Consider the following 23300-nt stretch of genomic DNA (forward strand, 5'->3'; position numbering starts at 1 on the left):
CAATGCTCGGGATGCTGGTCTTGGCATACCTATGCCTAGATGCTGATCTTTGTCCATCTCTGATGTAATGCCTAATCTGGTCCATGTCTCTAGATAGCAGTCTCTTTCCACCTTTCATAAGATACATGTCTCTATCCTACTTCAGTCCACCACTTGGATTGCCCGAATCTGGATATATCTGGTGCAATGTCTGTCTATCATTGTCATGTGAGAACTTTCTCTGTCTACTTCTCGGTATGTGTGTTTCTGACTACACATAGAAGAATGCCTGTCTTTTTCCTAGATGTCTGACAGTATAGCATGGCTGGGTGCTGTGACCGTATAGCTAGGCTGGGTGCTGTGACCGTATAGCGTGGAGGAGATGATCTGGCATTACAGGAAGCAAAAGAGTGCGCTAAGTTGAAAGCTGAGGTCTAGGCGCGCTTAGGAGTGACTGACTGTCAGGGCGTAACGGGGGGCACCACTAGGCCTATTGCTAGAACAAACCTCCCCGGTCCCAAATGTTCGACCTCCTACACCTGGCCCAAAAGTGGTTGCAACCTGAATCTTCTTCTAAAGCACAGATGGTGGAGAGGGTCGTCATGGACAGGTTCTTAAACTCCCTTCCGTGGCCGGGGCAATACTGGGTTGCCCACGGAGATCAATGACCTGGCGGAAAGGTTCTAGGTGGTCGAGAGTTCCTTGTGGAAGCAAGGGGTCTTAGCATCTCCATACTGGGGTTCCCAAAGTGGGGATGACACCCAAAATAGGGGAACTAAAGCCACAGTTGGGGGCGTCCAAGAGCCCGGGAGGTCTCTGAGTTGTTCCCAAGGAACCCATCTAATAATGTGATTTGTTGGATGTGTCACACCCCAGGTCACATAGCCGTCCATTGCCCCATGACCACTGAGCCAATGGATTGCAACATAGGACAACGCTGCTCGTATTTTGCATATCATGCCTGCATTTGCTGTCCCTCAACCAGGCGAGGGGCTGCAGGCATGTCCCATATTAGCGTACGGAGTGCAAATGTCTGGTCTGTTGGACTCAGGAAGTCTGGTAATCTTAGTGAGGGCCACAGATTCCTGCTAAGATGGTGGATGTCCGCTGTTTTCAGGGGGTCGATAAAGACTACCCTGTGGCCTGAGTGATTATAGACACAACTCTGGCACCGAATCCCATGAGGTTGGTGTAGTAAAGGCCCTAATACACCCTGTTATAATATAAAAATAGAACTTGCTTTGTTTTGTGACTTGGGAGGGAAAGGGAGGACACCTGATTGCCCGGATGACAGCCAGGTCCCTCCTGAAGAAACCTTTTTTCAGGCCGTAGCTGTCGGGTTTCCCTTCTGTGTGCTTGTTGGCGATGAGGCAGCATCCAGGAAGGCAGCATCTCTGAGCTGAAACTGCCCAACTCAGGGATTAACTCTAAATGGGGCATTTGATAATGTGACTGTACTTAATGGTGTTGCTCAAGAGCCGAAGACTGACATCCGATATCCATATTTTCCAATAAATGGGTAGTTACTCTAACGGGTCACCAAGCAAAGAGGGAAGATAATAATCAAGCAGTTACTGGTGCCAAAGCAGCACAGACGAAGGGTGTCAGACATGGCCTGTACTCATGTGCTAGGTCCATAGTTCCAAAATAATCGCTCTTCCAATCAAGCTATAATCCAAAAAGAGAATGGAAGCAAAAAGCGAACAAATAACTGAAGACTAAAATTATTTTCTGTATCGAGAATATTAATGACAAATATAGAACAAGGAGAAGTGTCAGTAAGGGTACCTTTACACTAAACAACGCACCAGCGATCCCGACAACGACACAACCTTGTAAGGATCGCTGACGCGTCGCTACATGATCGCTACATGGTCGTCAAACAGGCAGACTTACCCAACGACACAGCAACAATCCAGCGATCCGTATACCAACCTTGGCAGTCATTGGGATCTTGTCACACAGCAGCGATTCTGATGACTCCCGCCTGCGTCCATGATTTCTGCGTCGCCAACGAGGTCACTCGTCGGTGTCAAACACAGCGATGCATGCTGGCCAGCGGGACACCAGTGATCAGAAAATGGCCCAGGACATTCGAGCACGATCAGCGATATCGGGGGGGGGGGGGGCGGGGGCCGGTCGCCGCTACGTGTCATACGTAGTGAGATCGCTGGCGAGGTCACTGTTGCGACACAAAATCGGTGACGCTTCAGCGATCTCGCTATGTGAGACTGTGAGACAGGGCCTTTAGTGTCACATCACCAGGGGTACATGGATCTCCCCAAACAGTACATAATGATAAATCTTCAATAACTATACAAATAACAGGATCTGATGGCATTTCATGGAAGAATGTGGAGTATGAATATATATTTCTCTTTGTCAATATAGAGTATAACAGATATCACATATTATCCCCCTAATGCAGGAGCAAATAGTGGTGACAGCTTTAGATTGCTACATATACAGTGCTCAGTATCAGCAGGAAATATCCTAAATGTTGCAAAGGCACTACAGCGATATTACAGCGATAACAATACCAACCCTCCTCACACCTGATAGCATATTTCACATTCAATGTTACTCACTCTCAGCAAATCAATGCATGATAGATAAACACATATATTACCTGGTGATGAGGTACAGCAAACCCCAACGTGCATTTCGCGTCGGCCTCTGGGTTATGCATGATTTTAGCTTCCATGAAGAGGATAGACTCGGGAAACTGTGGCAAAGCTGATGCTCTGTCGAGTGTCCACTGTTTGATGGTGGAAGGTGCCAAGCACCGCGTCTTTGGTCAGGGGGGGTTTGTAAGATTGCCACCGGTCAGGTCCTTGAGGGGAGATATGTATCATTGAGGTTGGTAGTTTCAGTGATGTAAGCCCGGGAAAGCAGTCTCCAGCACCTATAGTGCTGAGAGAGTTAATAGGGCGTATCAGGGCCGGGTTTACGAGCAGTCAAATAGATGGTTGGGGCTGGTTCGTATTTCCCCATTTTGGGTTGTGTTCTGAGAGATAAAAAGGAGACCAGTTGTCTCATTCAGTGTCTTTGGCTGGAGTTATATAGACCTCCTATATTTCTTGTGTTTGCTAAAGGACTCAAGAGCTGGACACTAATCTGAGAGGGCAAACCCGCATTACTGTATAGATTATTTACTTTGTGTTTTCACTCTGTGCTGAAAAAGGATGTCTTTTTGTTTGGTTATGCTAAACAGTTTATGAAGTTTTAATAAACCAGCCTGGACATTTTACAGAAACCACTTCCTGTGCCTACCTCAACTGCAGCTGAGTGAGTAGAAATCCTATAGCATATAGTATGAGAGTAAGCCGAGACCATATAGTATAGGTGCGTTCAGTGACCGTAGTAGTATGGGTGTGAGCTGTGACCTTATAGTTTGAGTATGTGCCGTGACTGTATAGTTTAGGTGTGTGCCATGACCATATAGTTTGGGTGCATGCTGTGATCGTATAAGTTGTGTGTGTGCCGTGACTGTATAGTATGGTTGTGTGCCGTGACCTTATAGTATGGGTGTGTGCTGTGACCGCATAGTTTGGATGCGTGCCATGACCATATAGTGTGTGTGTGACATGGCTGAGGACCTCTGGGCTCTGTGGCCTATCCACATCACAAGTATCTCCTCCTCTATAATGTGTGTGCGTGCCGTGACCGTATAGTTTGGGTGCGTGCCATGACCGTATAGTGTGGGTGTATGCCGTCACTGGGGACTTCGGTGCTTTTTGGCCTATTCATATCACAAGTCTCCTATAGCAATATTGCAGTTCCAAGATTCCATATGTACATAATGTAGCACTTACCCATGGCAGTAATGCAGTTCCAATTTTGTAGATTTTCTACGTAGCCTTGTTTTTTTCATAGAATTATTGTGTTAGCTGGCACCTATTCACACCAGTTGGGATGTGCTGGTCAGTTTATCTCTTTGGCCTATCCACATATCAAGTCTCTCCTCAGCTGTAATAAGGGTGTGTGCCGTGACCGTACAGTATGGTTGTGTGCCGTGACCGTATAGTAGGAATGTGTGCCGTGAGCGGGGACCTCTGTGCTCTTTGGCCTATCAACATCACAAGTCTCTCCTCAGGTGTAATGTGGATGTAAGCCGTGACCATACAATATGGATGTATGCCGTGACCAGGGACCTCTGTGCTCTTTGGCCTATACACATCACAAATCTCTCCTCAGCTGTAATGTGGGTGTATGCCATGACCATACAGTTTAGGTGCGTGCTGTGTATTGTATGGGTATGTGCCGTCACCATACAGTATGGGTCTCTCCTCCACTGCAGTGTGGGTGTCTGGGATACAATGCTTTTACCATGAGATGTCTAGGTCCTTCCTGCAGATTGGGGGTATATCTACTAGTAAATAAATAATGAGGCAGCGGTTTGCTATTCGGCAACTAGAAAATAACAATTCTACCGTAAGAGACTAAGATGTCCGTCGCCTGCTATGGAACCATCAGCAAGTGCAGGCGGCAGCAGGTGAGACAGGCGCGGTCTGGGTGGAGTCCGCACTTCAAAGAGCAGCTTATATCTCCTGCTCTATGGCCGGAAACTCCCACCTCCCCCATGTCCAGGAGCATTCACGATACACACCCCACCTCCACAACAATAACCTGCTGGTGCTTGTAGTGCTCCTGGGGGGAGTAGTAGTGGTCTCATCTTATCAATTCTGACATGCTGTGGGTTGTGATGCTCCTGGGTGCTCAGGGGTTGTGGTGTTCTTGGAGGTTTGGGTTTTAATGACTGTCCGTTCCTCATGGCCTCCTGTCCCTGGAACTTTATGACCTCCAGACCAAATATGATTCCTAATGTAATAATGTATTTTAGGGGTCCGTGATGTGGGGAGGATCTTCTAAAAATCAATTTAGTCCTGCTCTTTACTTCTCCAGTCAGTGAACCCCGGAAGGTGGACCTGGTGTCAGTCTCGCTGGTGTCAGTGGCTGTAGTGACGGCGCTTCTGGTACTGATTCTAGTGATAATCGTCATCCTGGTGAACCGACATCACAAGAGAAAGACAAAGAGACTATCAGAGAAAATGTAAGTATTCATGTGGGGATGAAGCAGTTAGTGCTGGGTGCATGGGAGGGTGGAGTGGTCAGTGCAAGGTTCATGTGAGAGTGGACCGGTCAGTGAAGGGTGCATGCAAGAATCATAGAATCATTGAATGTTAGAGTTGGAAGGGATCTTCAGGGTCATCGTGTCCAAGCCCCCTGCTCAATGCAGGATTCATTGAACCATCTCAGGCAGATGTCTGTCCAGCCTCTGTTTGAAGACTTCCATTGAAGAAGAACTCACCACCTCTCATGGCAGCATGTTCCACTTGTTGATGACCCTCACTGTCAAAAAGTTTTTTCTAATATCTAATCTGTCTCCTCACATTCAGTTTAATTCCATTGATTCTAGCCTTTCCTTGTGCAAATGAGAATAAGGATGATCCATCTACACTGAAACAGCACTTCAGATATTTTTAGATAGCTATTAAGTCTCCTCTTAGTCTTCTATTTTGCAAGCTAAACATTCCCAGATCCTTTAGCTGTTCCTTGTAGGACATAGCTTGCAGTCTGCTCACCATTCTGGTAGCTCTACTTTGAACTTGCTCAAGTTTTTCAATGTCTTTTTTAAAATGTGAGGCCCAGAACTGAACACAGTATTCCAGATGAGGTCTGACCAAGGAGGAGCAGAGGGGGATAATTACTTCAGGTGGTCTAGACGTTATGCTTCTCTTCATCCTAGAACTGTGTTTGCCTTTTTTGCTGCTGCATCACACTGTTGACTCATGGGCAGACTGTGATATATTAGTATGCCCAAGTCTTTTTCACACGTTGTGTTGCTTAGTTTTATTCCTCCCATTCTGTATATGCTTTTTTCATTTTTCTTGCCCAGATGTAGTACTTTGTATTTCTCCCTGTTAAAAACCAAATGGTGGAGCAGTTAGTGTCGGATGCATGTGAGGGTGGATCGGTCAGTGCCAGGTCCATGAGAAAGTGGAGCGATCAGTGTTTGTTCCATGTGAGTGTGGAGCGGTCAGTGATAGCTGCATGCGAGGGTGGAATGGTCACTGCTGGGTCCATGTGAAGGTGGAGCAATCAGTGCTTGTTCCATGTGAGGGTGGAGCGGACAGTGACAGGTGCATATGAGGGTGGAGCAGTCACGGCTGGCTACAGGTGGGGGTGGAGCATTCAGTGACTGGTCCATGTGACAGTGGAGGGGTCAGTGAAGGGTCCATGGGAGGGTGGAGCAGTCAGTGCCAGGCCCATGGGAGGGTGGAGTGATCAATGATGGGTGAATGTGATGATAGAGTGGTCCGTGAAGAGTCCATGTGAAGGTGGAGGGGTTAGTGCCAGATCCATGTGGGGGGAGGGGTCAGTGACTGGTCCATATTAGGGTGGAGCAGTCAGTGCCAGGTCCAAATTAGGGAGGATCAGTCAATGTGGGGTCCATGTGAGGGTTGAGTGGCCAAAGACTGGTCCATGTGAGGGTGGAGCCGTCAATGCCAGGTCCATGTGTGGGGAAGCGGTCAGTGTCAGGTCCATGTGGGGGGAGAGTAGTCAGTGCCAGGTCCATGTGGGGGGAAGCAGTCAGTACCAGGTCCATATTGGGGTGGAGCAGTCAGTTTCTGGTCCATGTGAGGGAGGAGCGGTCAGTGACTAGTCCATGTGAGGGTGGTGAGGTCAGTGACTGATCCATGTGAGGGTAGAGCGGTCAATAACGGATCTGTCATGGTCACTGTGTGTCTGGGCGCAGGTGTTACCGCAAGGCGAACCCATAACACACGTGACCCTGGATGCAGTGCCTCCAGTGGGGCGAATTTAAATAATAAAACGTGCAGATGGATACACCGCCTCCACCTGGCGAATTTAGGTATTACACGTTAATATAATTTCTGGACACCCCGCCTCCAGTACGGCGAATTTAAATAATAAGGGGGACCTGGGAAACATTAACAATGGTGGGCCCTGCGATAGGGAAAAGGGAATTGGAGACCTCCTGAGCTCCCCTGAGCCAGTGTCCCTGCACTCCTAACGTTCCCTATGCCGGTTCCGCACCGGGCGCCGCACGCGTACCTCAACGCCCTTGCTCCCCCTGACCCTAAACCCTCACTAGGGAATAGGGCAGTGCGGAGACTAATCCCACCACTGCACTAACAACCCACATGAGGGAAGAAGACAATACAGGGGGACACCACTTAGCTTTATGCTCTGTGCTTATGCTCCTGCAACAGAGCCCTCCACCTGCGTGCGTCTTCTCCTCCACCCGGATCCATCACCATAACAGGATCCTTCACCTTAGAGCAGCCTTGGAGCAGAGTCCACCACCAGTTGCTGCTGCTTAGTAACAGAGTCCCAAAGACGAGTTCAGCTTCTGACACGAAGTCAAGCATGCTTGAGTCCAGCTCGGCAGCCAAGTCCCACATGGTGAGTGCCACTCTCCATAGTCGCCACTCCACCAGTCCATGCAGACACTTCCCGCTGACACCATCACTGCGACCCCACCACGCCATGCCAGCCCTTCGTCCAGACACCATAGCTGACACACGTCCCCCCTGGCTAAGCTGCGCAGGACTCCTCCTCAGCTCCATCCTTCCACCAGGCTCTCACCAACTCAGAACAATGAATGAATGAATATCACCAGCAGTGATTACACACCCTGAGACTCATTTATAGAGCCCCACACCTGATTCATAATTATGTGCACATTAAACCTAAAGTGCGATACCACTAACCACCACCGGGGACAGTCAAGTCACTTTGGCAACTTGCCAAAAGGAAAAAAAGTTCACTCTGTGCTTTTAAAACTGTCAGATCACTTCAGATCATGACAGTACCCCCTCCTTAATGAGGGGCCTCTGGACCCTCAAGACCACCCCTCATTAGGGAAACACCTACAGCGGGGACGCCCAGATCCTGAGTTCACCCCACCACTACCTGACACTTCAGGTTTATGACAAACGCACCGCTGGTATTGGCAATATATGTTCATTTTGGAGGCACCACTCGTCTCCACAGCGCCGACCTGGGGAACGAGTTTATGTATGGGTATGTTTGCTATGAGCTGATCAGACTCCACAACACACTTCCACAAGATGTTTTTTGGTGGCCACCCATACACGCTCGTTCACACACAGGTCCGGACCTGAACGTTTATTGCACACATTCGTTTGTCATAATTAGTGAACTCATTCAGGACTTGACAACAAGGGCGTCCTCCTGTGTCACCACACTCACACCCCCGCCATTCACCAAGGGACACCACCCTCCAACCCTCTTCACCATGAGGTCTGCGCCTCCCAGGGTTGGTTAATGGCGAGGGTTGAGATTTGTCCCTACTCCCCCGCAGCACACCTGCTGCTCACACCAGGAGGAGAGGGACCGGATATGGAGGAAATATACACTCACTGGTCGCCTCCACACGACCAGGAGGGGAGGCTTCTTCGGTGGTATTTGAAGATTTGGCGTAAACCCCGCGGACTCCACACCAGTCTGCTCATCACCGGGACGTACCCCTTCTCCTCGGGGAATACTAAGCAGCTCCGTGGGGCACCATTCCTCCCACCTGCCTGGGTACGCCCGCGTGCATGAGCAAGTCCCGCTCCCCAGCAGCGACACTAGGGGCTTTTAGCCAGATCACAGCCGCCATTTTGATTTTCTGGTTGAGCCAAAGGAAAGGCCCCAGACCCTGATAATTGCTGCCGCAGCTGCTTCAACACCATGCAGCTCCTCACTCACCTCAGTGAAGCCCAGCAGCAATTGCTCACAGGTCTCCACATGGCCCAAAAGCTCACCAGAAAAAAGGTAAGGCTGGTGATAATGTCATGATCACGTGTGTCAGGACGCAGATGTTTCCGCAAGGCGAACCCATGTGACACACGTGACCCTGGATACACCGCCTCCAGTGGGGCGCATTTAAATAATAAAACGTGCAGGTGGATACGCCGCCTCCACCTGGCGAATTTGGATATTACACGTTATACATACAATCTGGAAACCCCGCCTCCAGTGTGGCGAATTTAAATAATAAGGGGGACCTGGGAAACATTAACAATGTTGGGCCCTGCGATAGGGAAAAGGGAATTGGAGACCTCCTGAGCTCCCCTGAGCCAGTGTCCCTGCACTCCTAACGTTCCCTATGCCGGTTCCGCACCGGGCGCCGCACGCGTACCTCAACGCCCTTGCTCGCCCTGACCCTAAACCCTCACTAGGGAATAGGGCGGTGCGAAGACTAATCCCACCACTGCACTAACAACACACATGAGGGAAGAAGACAATACAGGGGGACACCACTTAGCTTTATGCTCTGTGCTTATGCTCCTGCAACAGAGCCCTCCACCTGCGTGCGTCTTCTCCTCCACCCGGATCCATCACCATAACAGGATCCTTCACCTTAGAGCAGCCTTGGAGCAGAGTCCACCACCAGTTGCTGCTGCTTAGTAACAGAGTCCCAAAGACGAGTTCAGCTTCTGATACGAAGTCAAGCATGCTTCAGTCCAGCTCAGCAGCCAAGTCCCACATGGTGAGTGCCACTCTCCATAGTCGCCACTCCACCAGTCCATGCAGACACTTCCCGCTGACACCATCACTGCGACCCCACCACGCCATGCCAGCCCTTCGTCCAGACACCATAGCTGACACACGTCCCCCCTGGCTAAGCTGCGCAGGACTCCTCCTCAGCTCCATCCTTCCACCAGGCTCTCACCAACTCAGAACAATGAATGAATGAATATCACCAGCAGTGATTACACACCCTGAGACTCATTTATAGAGCCCCACACCTGATTCATAATTATGTGCGCATTAAACCTAAAGTGCGATACCACTAACCACCACCGGGGACAGTCAAGTCACTTTGGCAACTTGCCAAAAGGAAAAAAAGTTCACTCTGTGCTTTTAAAACTGTCAGATCACTTCAGATCATGACAGGATCCATGTGAAGGTGGAGGGACAGTGATGGGTTCATATGAGGGTGGAGAGTACAGTGGCTGGTCCATGTGAGGTCAGAGAGGACAGTGACGGGTCTATATGAGGGTGGAGCGGACAGTGATTGATCTATGTGAGGGTGGAGCGGTCGTAACGGATCCAAGTGAGGGTGGAGAGGACAGTGACTGGTCCATGTGAGGGTGGAGCGGTCCGTGACTAATCCATGAGAGGGTGGAGTGGTCACACATTGATCTATCTGGTTAATTTCTGGTGTTTTTCAGTGAGGAGCTTTCAACATTATCCAGACAGACGTCGCGGCGGAGACTGAACTCTAACACAGCGAGTACAGATACACGGATGCAGGTATCCACACACTGCCCTGGTACAGACAAAAGGACACAGGTATCCACACACTGCTGGGGTACAGAGGCAAGGAATCAGGTATCCACACACTGCCCAGATACAGGCACAAGGACACAGGTATCCACATACTGCCCGGGTACAGAGGCAAGGAATCAGGTATCCACACACTGCCCAGATACAGGCGCAAGGACACAGGTATCCACACAGTGCCCGGGTACAGACACAAGTACACAGCTAATTCACACACTGCCCGGCTACAAACACAAGGACACAGCTATCCACACACTGCCCGGCTACAAACATAAGGACACAGCTATCCACAAACTGCCTGGGTACAGACACAAGGACACAGGTATGCAAACAAAGCGCCAGGGTACAGGCGCAAGGACTCAGGTATCCACATGCTGCCCGGGTCCAGACACCTGGACACAGGTATGCACAAACTGCCCGGGTACAGACACAAGGACACAGGTATCTACACACTGCCTGGGTATAGACACAAGGACACAGATATCCACATACTGCCCGGATACAGACGCAAGGACACAGCTATCCACACACTGTCCAGGCACAGACGCAAGGACACAGATATCCACACACTTCCTAGCTACAAACACAAGAACACAGTTATCCCCGCAATGCCCGGGTACACACACAAGGACATAGCTATCCACACAGTGCCCGGGTACAGACACAAGGGCACAGGTATCAACACACTGCCCCGGGTACAGACACAAGGACACAGATATCTCCGCACTGCCCGGGTACAGATGCAAGGACAGGTGTTCCCACACTCTGCCTGGATACAGAAACAAGGACACAGATACCCAAACACTGCCCCGGTACAGACACAAGTATGCAGGTATCCACACAATGCTCGGGTACAGACACAAAGACAAAGGTATCCACACACTGACTGGGTGCAGACACAAAGACACAGGTATCCGCACGCTATCTGGGTACAGACACAATGACACAGGTATCCACACACTGCCCGGGTACAGGCACAAGGACTCAGGTATCCACACACTGCACGGGTAAAGACACAAAGTCACAGCTGTCCACACATTGCCCGGGTACAGACACAGGGACACAGGAAACCACACACTGCTCGGATACAAACACAAGGACTCAGGTATTCACAAACTGTCCGGGTACAGACACAAGGACACAGGTATCCACACACTGCCTGGGTACAGTCACAAGGACACAGGTATCCACACACTGCCCGGGTACAGACACAAGGACACAGATATCCACACACTGCCCGGGTACAGATGCAAGGACACAGGTATTCCCACACTCTGCCCAGATACAGAAACAAGGACACAGGAAACCACACACTGCTCGGATACAAACACAAGGACTCAGGTATTCACAAACTGTCCGGGTACAGACACAAGGACACAGGTATCCACACACTGCCTGGGTACAGACACAAGACACAGGTATCCACACACTGCCCGGGTACAGACACAAGGACACAGCTATCCACACACTGCCCCGGGTACAGACACAAGGACACAGATATCCACACACTGACCGGGTACAGACACAAGGACACAGATACTCAAACACTGCCCCGGTTCAGACACAAGTATGCAGGTATCCACACAATGCTCGGGTACAGACACAAAGACAAAGGTATCCACACACTGACCGGGTGCAGACACAAGGACACAGGTATCCACACACTGCTCGGGTAAAGACACAAGGACACAGCTATCCACACACTGCCCGGGTACAGACACGGGGACACATGTATCCACACACTGCTCGGATACAAACACAAGGACTCAGGTATTCACAAACTGTCCGGGTACAGACACAAGGACACAGGTATCCAAAACTGCCCGGGTACAGACACAAGGACACAGATATCCACACACTGGCCTGGTACAGACACAAGTATACAGGTATCCACACAATGCTCTGGTACAGACACAAAGACAACGGTATCCACACACTTCCTGGGTACAAACACTAGAACACAGGTATCAACACAATGCTCGGAAACAGACACAAGGACACAGGTGTTCACACACTGTCCGGGTACAGACAAAATGACACAGGTATCCAAAACTGCCCGGGTACAGACACAAGGACACAGCTATCCACACACTACCCAGGTACAGACAAAAGGACACAGGTATCCAGACACTGCCTGGCTACCAACACAAAGCCACAGGTATCCCCTCAATGCCCGGGCACACACTCAAGGACACAGATATCCACACACTGCCCGGGTACAGATGCAAGGACACAGGTATTCCCACACTCTGCCCAGATACAGAAACAAGGACACAGGAATCCACACACTGCTCGGATACAAACACAAGGACTCAGGTATTCACAAACTGTCCGGGTACAGACACAAGGACACAGGTATCCACACACTGCCTGGGTACAGACACAAGACACAGGTATCCACACACTGCCCGGGTACAGACACAAGGACACAGCTATCCACACACTGCCCCGGGTACAGACACAAGGACACAGATATCCACACACGGACCGGGTACAGACACAAGGACACAGGTATCCAGACACTGCCTGGCTACCAACACAAAGCCACAGGTATCCCCGCAATGCCCGGGCACACACTCAAGGACACAGCTATCCACACACTACCCGGGTACAGACACAAGTACACAGCTATCCAGACACTGCCCGGGTACAGATGCAAGGACACAGGTATTCCCACACTCTGCCCGGATACAGAAACAAGGACAGAGGATTCGCACACTGTCCGGGTACAGACACAAGGACACAGATATCCACACACTGCCCCGGTACAGACACAAGGACACAGGTATCCACACACTGCACGGGCACAGACACAAGGACACAGGTATCAACACAATGCTCGGAAACAGACACATGGACCCTGGTATTCACACACTGTTCGGGTACAGACACAAGGACACAGATATCCACACACTGCCCCGGTACAGATACAAGTATACAGGTATCCACGCAATGCGTGGGTACAGACACAAAGACAAAGGTATCCACAAACTTCCCAGGTACAAACACAAGCACACAGGTATCCACACACTGCATGGACACAGACACAAGGACACAGGTATCAACACAATGCTCGGAAACAGACACAAGGACCCAGGTATTCACACACTGTCTGGGTACAGACACATGGCCACAGCTATCCACACACTCCCGGGTACAGACACAAGAACACTGGTATCAACACATTGCCCGGATAGAGACACGAGGACACAGGTATCCACACACTGCCTGGGTACAAACAAAAGGAAACAGGTATCCACACACTCCCCGGGTACAGACACAAGGACACCGATAGCCACACACTGCTCAGATACAGACACAAGGACTCAGGTATCCACACACTTCCCGGCTACAAACATATTAACACAGATATCCCCGCTCTGCCCGGGTACACACAAGGACACAGCTATCCACACACTGCTCGGATACAGACACAAGGACACAGATTTTCCCGCACTGCCCGGGTACAAACACAAGCATACAGATCCACACTCTGCCCGGGTACAAGCACAAGAACACAGGTATCCACACACTTTCCAGCTACAAACAAAAGAACATAGGTATCCCCACACTGCCCGGGTACACACACAAGGACACAGCTATCCACACACTGCCCGGGTACAGACACAAGGGTACAAGTCTACACACACTGCCAAGTTACAGATGCAAGGACACAGATATCCCCGCACTGCCAGGATACACAAACAAGGACACAGCTATCCACACACTGCCCGGGAACAGACACAAGTAAACAGCTATCCGCACACTGCCCGGGTACAGACACAAGGACACCGGTATCCACACTCTGACCGGGTACAGGCACAAGGACACATGTATCAACACAATGCTCAGAAACAGACACAAGGACGCAGTTATCCACGCACTGACAGGGTACAAACACAAGGACTCAGGTATCCACACACTTTCCAGCTACAAACAAAAGAACACAGGTATCCCCACACTGCCTGGGTACACATACAAGGACACAGATATCCCCACACTGCCTGGGTACAGATGCAAGTACACAAGTATCAACACCCTGCCCAAGTACAGACACAAGGGCAGTGGTATTCACACACTGCCCAGGTACAGACACAAGGACACAGGTATCCACACACTGCCCGGGTACAGACACAAGGGCAGAGGTATCAACACACTGCCCAGGTACAGAAACAAGTACACAGATATCCCCGCAGTCCCAGGTACAGATGCAAGGACACAGATATCCCCGCACTGCCCAGATACACACACAAGGACACAGCTATCCACACACTACCCGGGAACAGACACAAGTAAACAGCTATCCACACACTGCCCAAGTACAGACACAAGGACACAGGTATCCACACTCTGCCTGGGTACAAACACAAGGGCAGAGGTATCCACATACTGCCCGAATACCGACGCAAGGACACAGGTATCCACACACCTCCCGGCTACAAACACAAGAACACAGCTATCCACACACTGCCAGGGTACAGACACAAGGACTCAGATATCCACACACTGCCCTGGTACAGACACAAGGACACAGATATCCCCACACTGTGCGGGTACACACACAAGGACACAGCTATACACACACTGCCCGGGTACAGACACAAGGGCACAAGTATCCACACACTGCCCAGTTACAGACACAAGGACACAGATATCCCTGCACTGCCAGGGTACAGATGCAAGTACACAAGTATCAACATCCTGCCCGGGTACAGACACAAGGGTAGTGGTATTCACACACTACCCGGGTACAGACACAAGGACACAGGTATCAACACACTGCCCGGGTACAGACACAAGGACACAGGTATCTAAAACTGTCTGGGTACAGACACAAGGACACAGGTATCCACACCCTGCCTGGGTACAGACACAAGGGCAGAGGTATCAACACACTGCCCAGGTACAAACACAAGTACACAGCTATCCCCACAATGCCCGGGTACAGACACAAGGAAAGAGGTATCCACACACTGCCCGGGTATAGACACAAGGACACAGGTATCCACACACTTCCCGGGGACAAGGACTCTGAAATCCACACACTGCCCGGATACATACATAAGGAGACAGGTATCCACATACTGCCCGGATACAGACGCAAGGACACAGGTATCCACACACTGCCCGGGTACAAACACAAGAACACAGGTATCCACACACTGCCCGGGTACAAACGCAAGGACACAGGTAGCCCCACACTGCCCCAGCACCGACACAAGTACACAGGTATCAACACACTGCCCAGGTACAGACATAAGGACACAGATCCACACACTGCCCGGTACAGACGCAAGGACACAGGTATCCACACACTGCCCAGGTACTGAAACAAGTACACAGATATCCCCGCACTCCCAGGTACAGATGCAAGGACACAGGTATCCCCGCACTGCCCAGATACACACACAAGGACACAGCTATCCACACACTACCCGGGAACAGACACAAGTAAACAGCTATCCACACACTGCCCAAGTACAGACACAAGGACACAGGTATCCACACTCTGCCTGGGTACAAACACAAGGGCAGAGGTATCCACATACTGCCCGAATACCGACGCAAGGACACGGGTATCCACACACTTCCCGGCTACAAACACAGCTATCCACACACTGCCAGGGTACAGACACAAGGACTCAGGTATCCACACACTACCTGGATACAGACACAAGGACACAGCTATCCACACACTGCCTGGATACAGACACAAGGACACAGGTATTCACCCACAGCCCGGGTACAGACACAAGGACACAGGTATCAACACTAACCGGGTACAGGCACAAGGACTCGAGTATCCACACACTGCCCAGCTACAAACAAAAGAACACAGATATCCCCACACTGTCCGGGTACACACACAAGGACACAGCTATCCACACACTGCCCGGGTACAGACACAAGGGCACAAGTATCCACACACTACCCAGTTACAGACACAAGGACACAGATATCCCTGCACTGCCAGGGTACAGATGCAAGTACACAAGTATCAACATCCTGCCCGGGTACAGACACAAGGGTAGTGGTATTCACACACTACCCGGGTACAGACATAAGGACACAGGTGTCCACACACTGCCCGGGGACAAGGACTCTGAAATCCACACACTGCCCGGATACATACATAAGGAGACAGGTATCCACATACTGCCCGGATACAGACGCAAGGACACAGGTATCCACACACTGCCCGGGTACAAACACAAGAACACAGGTATCCACACACTGCCTGGATACAAACGCAAGGATACAGGTATCCCCACACTGCCCCAGCACCGACACAAGTACACAGGTATCAACACACTGCCCAGGTACAGACATAAGGACACAGAACCACACACTGCCCAGTACAGACGCAAGGACACAGGTGTCCACACACTGCCCCGGTACAGACAGAAGAACACAGATATCCACACACTGCCCAGGTACAGACACAAGGACACAGCTATCCACACACTGCCCGGATACAGACACAAGGACTTAGGTATCCACACACAGCCCGGGTAAAGACACAAGGGCACAGGTTTCCACACATTGCGCGGATAAAAACACAAGGACACAGATATCCACAAACTGCCCCGGCACAGATACAAGAACACAGGTATCCACACACTGCTCAGATGTAGACACAAGGACACAGCTATCCACACACTACCCGCCGGTAAAAACACAAGGACACAGGTATCCACACACTGGGGGGCAACTGCCGGGTCCAGAACTGGCTCTGCAAATATACGTATACCTGGACCTCGTGATAACTGTGTTTCTGTTTTAGTTAGAGGAGAGCATGAACCTGAGAGGACATCATCCTGACAGTCTGAGGGACCCCAGTATCAGCTCCATGATGGTGAGGATCCTTTGTTATACACAGGGTGAAATGTGACAGATGGCATGTCAACCTCATCCCAGCATTGCACTCATTAATGAAGATGTGTAGGAGGTCGTTCACATGAGGCCACAATACCTATGGAAAGTAGAAGGGACCTTATGTGGGTGACCGGGGACCCTCATAATAATGGGATGTAGGAGGCCAAGCAAATATCTCTACTGAGCGCATAAGAGGCACCACAATTTTTCTTCTTCTGCCCGATGAACCTGGATGGACATTTGTCCGTCTCCATGTAACGGGGGGCCATGCCCATACAGTTAGTAGAAGACCCTCATCTGTAAATTGCTCAATAATGAGTGTTCACCTTGGTGGTTGTTTTGGCCATTGTTGGCTAGAGCTATAAATAATTGGCAGGGGCAGATATGAATAGTGTAGGCCCCATGTGTAGAAATAGAATGTGGGCCCCCTCCGCATGTATCACTGATGGGTGCATAGTAAGGCTCCATCCAATCCATGCCCTCATCTGCATACCAGGTTCAGGTACTATACCCAAGTCACTATGCAGTATGTGACAAGAGCTCCGGAGGAGTGCCTGAGTACGGTGATCTGTGCAGAAGCTCGTGGCTCTGCCACAGGCCATAATAATAACACACTGACTTTGTGTGATATCACGTGGCGGCCCCTTTCCCACATGGGGCAAGTACTGAGACCTTAGCTGGATTTCATTATCTTAGCATTCTTCATATCTTGTGATCTGGACCTCAGAGGGTCAGTGGGAATAGGAAGAAGGAAAACTGCCTAAAATATCCTCTGACGGTTTAGTCTGACATGTAGATGAACGACATGTCAGACAGGCCGACCATGTTACCCCAACATGGCGTCAGTCCTGATATATGATGTGATGTAGAATATATTCAGCTGGGTGTTAGTCTTATGTTGACCTAACATACTTGTTGGTGCCCATCAGGGAGAAGAGGTGGACAGACGCAGCTACAGCACACTGACGACTGTCCGGGAAATAGAGACTCAGACTGAGCTCTTGGCCACAGTTCCTGATGAGGAGGTGAAGGAGGAGGAAGAGGACGAACCTCTAGAGGAGAAAGAACTTGAGCTAAGTGACAGAGGGAGCACAGGAGTACTGTCCACCCAGCCATTCATTAAGCAAGGGATGAGCCATTTTTATCAGGAAAATGGGACTCTTCGAGCCAAGCCAACTACGAATGGTATCTATATAAATGGCCGAGGACACTTGGTATAACTGTAACTGTGACCTTCCACCCCTGTGAGACGTTCGCATTGGGGGTACACGACAATATATGTGAACAGTATTCTTTGGCTACACCAGGAGGTTCTTTAGCCACGGGACATTATGTGGCCACTAAAAAAATTGGACTTTCTCAAGACATTCATGTCAACCTTAAATGGTGATGATCTGATAATATCCACCAAATGAGCCGATCTCAAAGTGGGGAGTTGAAGATGGATGGAGCCATGTCCTGGATCACCCAAAATGAGCACCACCACACCACACCACACCACCATGAGCAGCACCACCACAAAATGGACCCAGTCATGGCTGCTGCATCCTCTTCCGTGGGCTTGAACATTTGGCATTAGCACTGATTAACCTGTGGTGGGTCAGCAATAGACTGTGCCCTGCTGGATATTTCAGCCTGTTGACCAGTGCAAACCATCCTGGCCTAAGAAATGTGAGCAATGTATATGTTGCACTATGGACGAGCAACCTCTGCTGTGCTTGTATACTTGTGTAAATCTGATCTTGTAACAGCAGTAAGTACATTACCAGCATCCAAGAAGAGGAAGGAAGTCTTCTCCAGCATGACTCAGTACAGGACCATTGTGAAATGTCAGCTCGGATAAAGAGAATTGTTAATAGGGCCAACGCAGGCAACTCGCCCTCCTTCATCAGAAAAAAAACACCTATGAGCAAGCTCCTTCCATGACATGTGCTAAAAATATAGCGATCTCGCCTTCTGTCGCACATGTGACTACTCTACACGCAAGCCCACCTCCTATCATACATGAACCCTCCTATAGCGTGCCCTCCCTCTATGGCATTCGTGTGGCCTCTGACTATCGAACACAATCCGCCCCATATTGTCAATGATGATGTGGGATGATTTCCAATCAAAGAAGCCTTACTGTGGGCAACCCTGAGAAATGAGAACCATACATGTTGACTACTATTATTTTCCGGGGATTACCCCAAAACGAGGATTTGTACATATTGATGTAAATTTCTTTTCAGCCGATTCTAAGGGCGCGTAAGACGAGCGGAAAGTCTCGCTATTTATATGTGCTGTATAGATTTTCTACGGACAGTATTTATGTTGGGTCGGGGTGGTTTTCTCGTCATTGCAGGGAAATTCTTGTACAAAGCTGATTAAAACTTGAAGTTCAATGTCTATAAATCACACAACCTGGTATGTGAAACCATCTAGTGTCCGCGTCTACATGTCCAATGATACCTTCCAGTTCATTATCATGTCTGCCTACAGGTGTGGGGCACATCCAGAGAAGGGAACAGTACATTCCTGCAGAGATTCAGGGAACCAACCCTTCTGCACCAATCATGGGACTCGTGTAGTACTAAATCCAAAACTGCTTTGTGTCTCTAGGATACAGTCCAGAAGACCAACTTTCTCACCATACACACCCTGATGGTGGTACAATTGGGTTGGGTCATGAAAACTAACGTGTGCTACAGAACAACCTGCTCCTCAATTCTCACTCTTATAATGTTCTGCGGTTTGGGTGATGCTCTACACAGGATGTGGTTCTCAGACAGTAACTCAACCTTCCTCTAAATTCTAATCATTATATTCAAAGCAGAAAAGGGGCAGGAGCTTGGTGCAACGCTCATCACGTCAGGGTAGTAATCGCTGCTGTTACACGGCTGCTTCCTCCACCAGAACCACATCCTGCGCAGTATTAAGTTCTGCATCTCATTTTCCCCAAAAGAAAGAGTATAGAATTAGAGCAGCAGCAGGTGACAGAGGATGTACTAAATCTTCGAAAGGTCAACACGTCCAGGAAGCCAGGTGTCTACATCTGCAGCCATGTCACTAGCCATGAAGGCCAGACAGAGAGTAAAGAAGAAGACCGTCAAAGATAAAATCTTTGGGTGTGATTTGCTGGAACATCTCCAAATGTCAGGACAGGAAGGTTAGTGACGGTGATGAGTTAAGTCTTCTTAAACTTTCTGCGTACTTGTCCATGCAATATCTGAAAGAATTGTTGGAGATAGGATTCTGGTGGTTTTGTGCCAGCAAATACCATGTTCCCAGGTCTAACCTCAGAATGTCCTGGATTATTATTATTATTTATTTATATAGCGCCATTAATTCCATGGTGCTGTACATGAGAAGGGGGGTTACATACAAAGTTATAGATATCGTTAACAGTAAACAATTTAACAATGACAGACTGGTACAGTGGGGAGAGGACCCTGTCCTTACGGACTTACATTCTACGGGATAGCGGGGAAGAGACAATGTCGGGGGTGCAGCAGCTCTGGTGGTGATGAGGCGGCAGCATGGCCGTGGATGACCCACAATCTGCAGAAATACAAATAATCAGAAGCGAGAGACATCAAATACTTCAATGGGTCAGAAACTTACTTCCGTGTGAGGCCAGTAGATGTCTAATAAGTGACAGGTGCAAAAAAAGAGCATTTTCTCCACTGGTATAAAACTGGCATAAACCTGACACAACCAACCACTTTCAAGCATTTGCACTTTATACCTCCTATTCTATGATACACTGTGCTGGTTAATAATTAATTTTTTTCACAGTATTACATATACATTGAACCTTGATCCCCAACTTCTCCTTTGGACATTCGTCCATTTATTCGGGGTAAGCGCCCCTTGTTTTTATACTACCATATTTGTTTCACTTTCTTTGTTCTGATATCCTTGTTTATGACCTGATTTAAATCATTTTTATTATGATTCACTACTTCTGACATACTGGGACTTTTTTTGGTCAGATTTGTCCTCTCTACTCTATTCCTTGGTTTTCACCGACTGTCCTGTTTAGCCACACGCATGGTCCAGTGGTAATGCAGGTGTCTGAACGCAATGAACAGAGCTCACGAGGCGGAAAAAGCTAGGGGTTCTTATATTGGTGGGTCGCCAGGGCTGTGGGGTGCTCGGTACCGGGCCGGTGTCAGGGGAATGTGTCACAGCAGCGGTGACCCGGTCCATGGCCCTGGGCGCCCAAGTAATGGGGGAATGTAGTTAATGGAATAGTTCGTGACGCCACCTGTGGTGCTCGGCAAGGGAGGTGTTAAGCCGACGCTGCATGCATATCCGCTGGGACTGATGGTAGGGTGCAGCAAGGATGTAAAAGCTCCCCACAGGTGAAGCTATAGTCCCAGGGCAGTGTAGAGGTGGTTGGCACGGTGATGTAGCAGTGCCGTAAGGGTAGGAAGCAGACAAGACACAGCGGGGTGCAATTTCTGTACCTTTACTTGATAACTGCAGTCCAGGGTCCTGATTACAGATGGTAGCGGAGCAGGCTAGCCTGGAAGCAACTCAGGGATTCTCTCTCAGCAGACGGGCTGTGCAGTCTCCTTCCCTAGCGCTTGTTTGAATGAAGTACTCCAGTACTAAGTTACTCTGAAGTTCCTCCTGTCAGATGTTCCCAAGAACCTTACTTGCACGGCAGACAGCTGTAGCCTCTCTCGGGGACTCCTCTTTCTCTGAGTCCTGGCTCTCTATCCAAGCTGCTGTTGTGCCTCAAGTCTTAGATGGGAGTAGGGCATTTACAGCCTCCTACTCCTCTGGTATCTGCTGTAGGACCGTTAGTATCCGTACAGCCGTGGAGACCAGGCTCCAGTTCTTGCGCTCTCACTGCAAGGGAGCTCTCCTTTCCTAGCTCAACCTCCAGCAGCTCTCTACACATCTGCACATTTCACCCTCCGCAGACTAACTGACCCCTCCTTCCTCTTGGCCCTCAGAGAGCAATCCTCCCCTTAATCCTGGTTCAGAGTTCCCCCTGCTGGCCTGGAGTGGAATTGTGTTGCATGTATGGATTGACTGCGAGAGAGACCCATCATTGCCTCCAAGCCTGGCATTACCCTCCCCTGGAGGAAGGCAAAGCCACTGTGGCGGCCATACTCCTGGGGGCGCCACATTCCCCCTAGTGCAAGTCAGCACTTCTGAGCTGAACAAAACCATGAACATATGAAAACAGTTAGACAATAACAATTGTACAAGATTTAAAAATGAAAAATGTACAAAAACCAAGTGCTTCAAAAATGGTCCTATGATGGCAAGTCCAAGCATCAGTGACCATGGTCCATTCCTGGGCAAATGGTAAAAGTTTTTGACCACACACAAGTCCTGTGGTTCAGTGTCCATAAAACAAATTCCAAAGGAAACTCTTACAGGTTACCTGTAGGCACAAAACTTGAGAACAGTTACATATTTACACTTACAATTTCAACAATTACATCTATTTTGCTATATACGATATCTAAGGGGTGGTATACCTTGTGTAGTGCGGGTAGACCTGCGTAAGACTGGTGTAGTGGGTAATGTACTGGATACACTACTGGGGGTTCTATGTAACACAGGGATACTAGACTGACTGTGACCTCTTAGACTCACCAAGGGTACAACAGGTTCACCACTGGCAGGGCGAGGGTTCTCTGGCTCCACTGCTGGTGTGGCATCTGCTACCTGATTTTCCTGATTCTCTTGAGTCACATCTTCCTGTGCTACCAATTGGGGAAACAGCAACACTGGCACCACTATAGCATCGTTCACTCTAGTCCAATTTGCAGGGAATTCTCCAAGCACTGTGCTGACCTTCTCTTCTTTCACTATGGGTTGGATGTTATCTGGTTCTTTTTTCCTTTCTTTCAACTGGTCAGGACACAACTTGAAATGATCTCTCGATACCGCTGCCGAGGTCTCCCCTCCATCTTTACTCACAAGGCATACCTTAGTATTATCAAAGTTCGAGGGCAGAATGGTATAAGGTTCAGCTTCCCATTGATCATCGAACTTGTGCAATCTTCTCTTCCGTTTCAAGACTTGCTCCCCCGGCGACACAGGAACGGCAGGTGCATTTTGATTGTAAAGCTTCTCCTGCTTTTGCCTTGCTTGAGCCAGACTCCTTTCCACGCATT

General features: G+C 49.5%; 2 protein-coding genes across 2 annotated transcripts in view; both read left to right on the forward strand.

Annotated features, from left to right (window-relative positions):
* Positions 1-19597, forward strand: part of NECTIN4 (nectin cell adhesion molecule 4) — a 75414-nt gene extending 55817 nt beyond the window's left edge. The window contains exons 6-9 of the mRNA XM_073552275.1: positions 4885-5032; positions 10191-10272; positions 17087-17158; positions 18108-19597. Coding sequence (XP_073408376.1) covers positions 4885-5032; positions 10191-10272; positions 17087-17158; positions 18108-18398 — 593 coding nt within the window. The 3' untranslated portion in view covers positions 18399-19597. The remainder of the gene's footprint in view (positions 1-4884; positions 5033-10190; positions 10273-17086; positions 17159-18107) is intronic.
* A 419-nt stretch (positions 19598-20016) lies between these two features.
* ARHGAP30 (Rho GTPase activating protein 30) overlaps positions 20017-23300 on the forward strand; it is a 118929-nt gene continuing 115645 nt past the window's right edge. The window contains exon 1 of the mRNA XM_073552276.1: positions 20017-20326. Within this exon, the coding sequence (XP_073408377.1) occupies positions 20221-20326 (106 nt within the window). The 5' untranslated portion in view covers positions 20017-20220. The remainder of the gene's footprint in view (positions 20327-23300) is intronic.

The sequence above is a fragment of the Dendrobates tinctorius genome, unplaced genomic scaffold (assembly GCF_039654945.1).
Source record: "Dendrobates tinctorius isolate UK_male_01 unplaced genomic scaffold, ASM3965494v1 ptg000189l, whole genome shotgun sequence".
Lineage (NCBI taxonomy): Eukaryota > Metazoa > Chordata > Amphibia > Anura > Dendrobatidae > Dendrobates > Dendrobates tinctorius.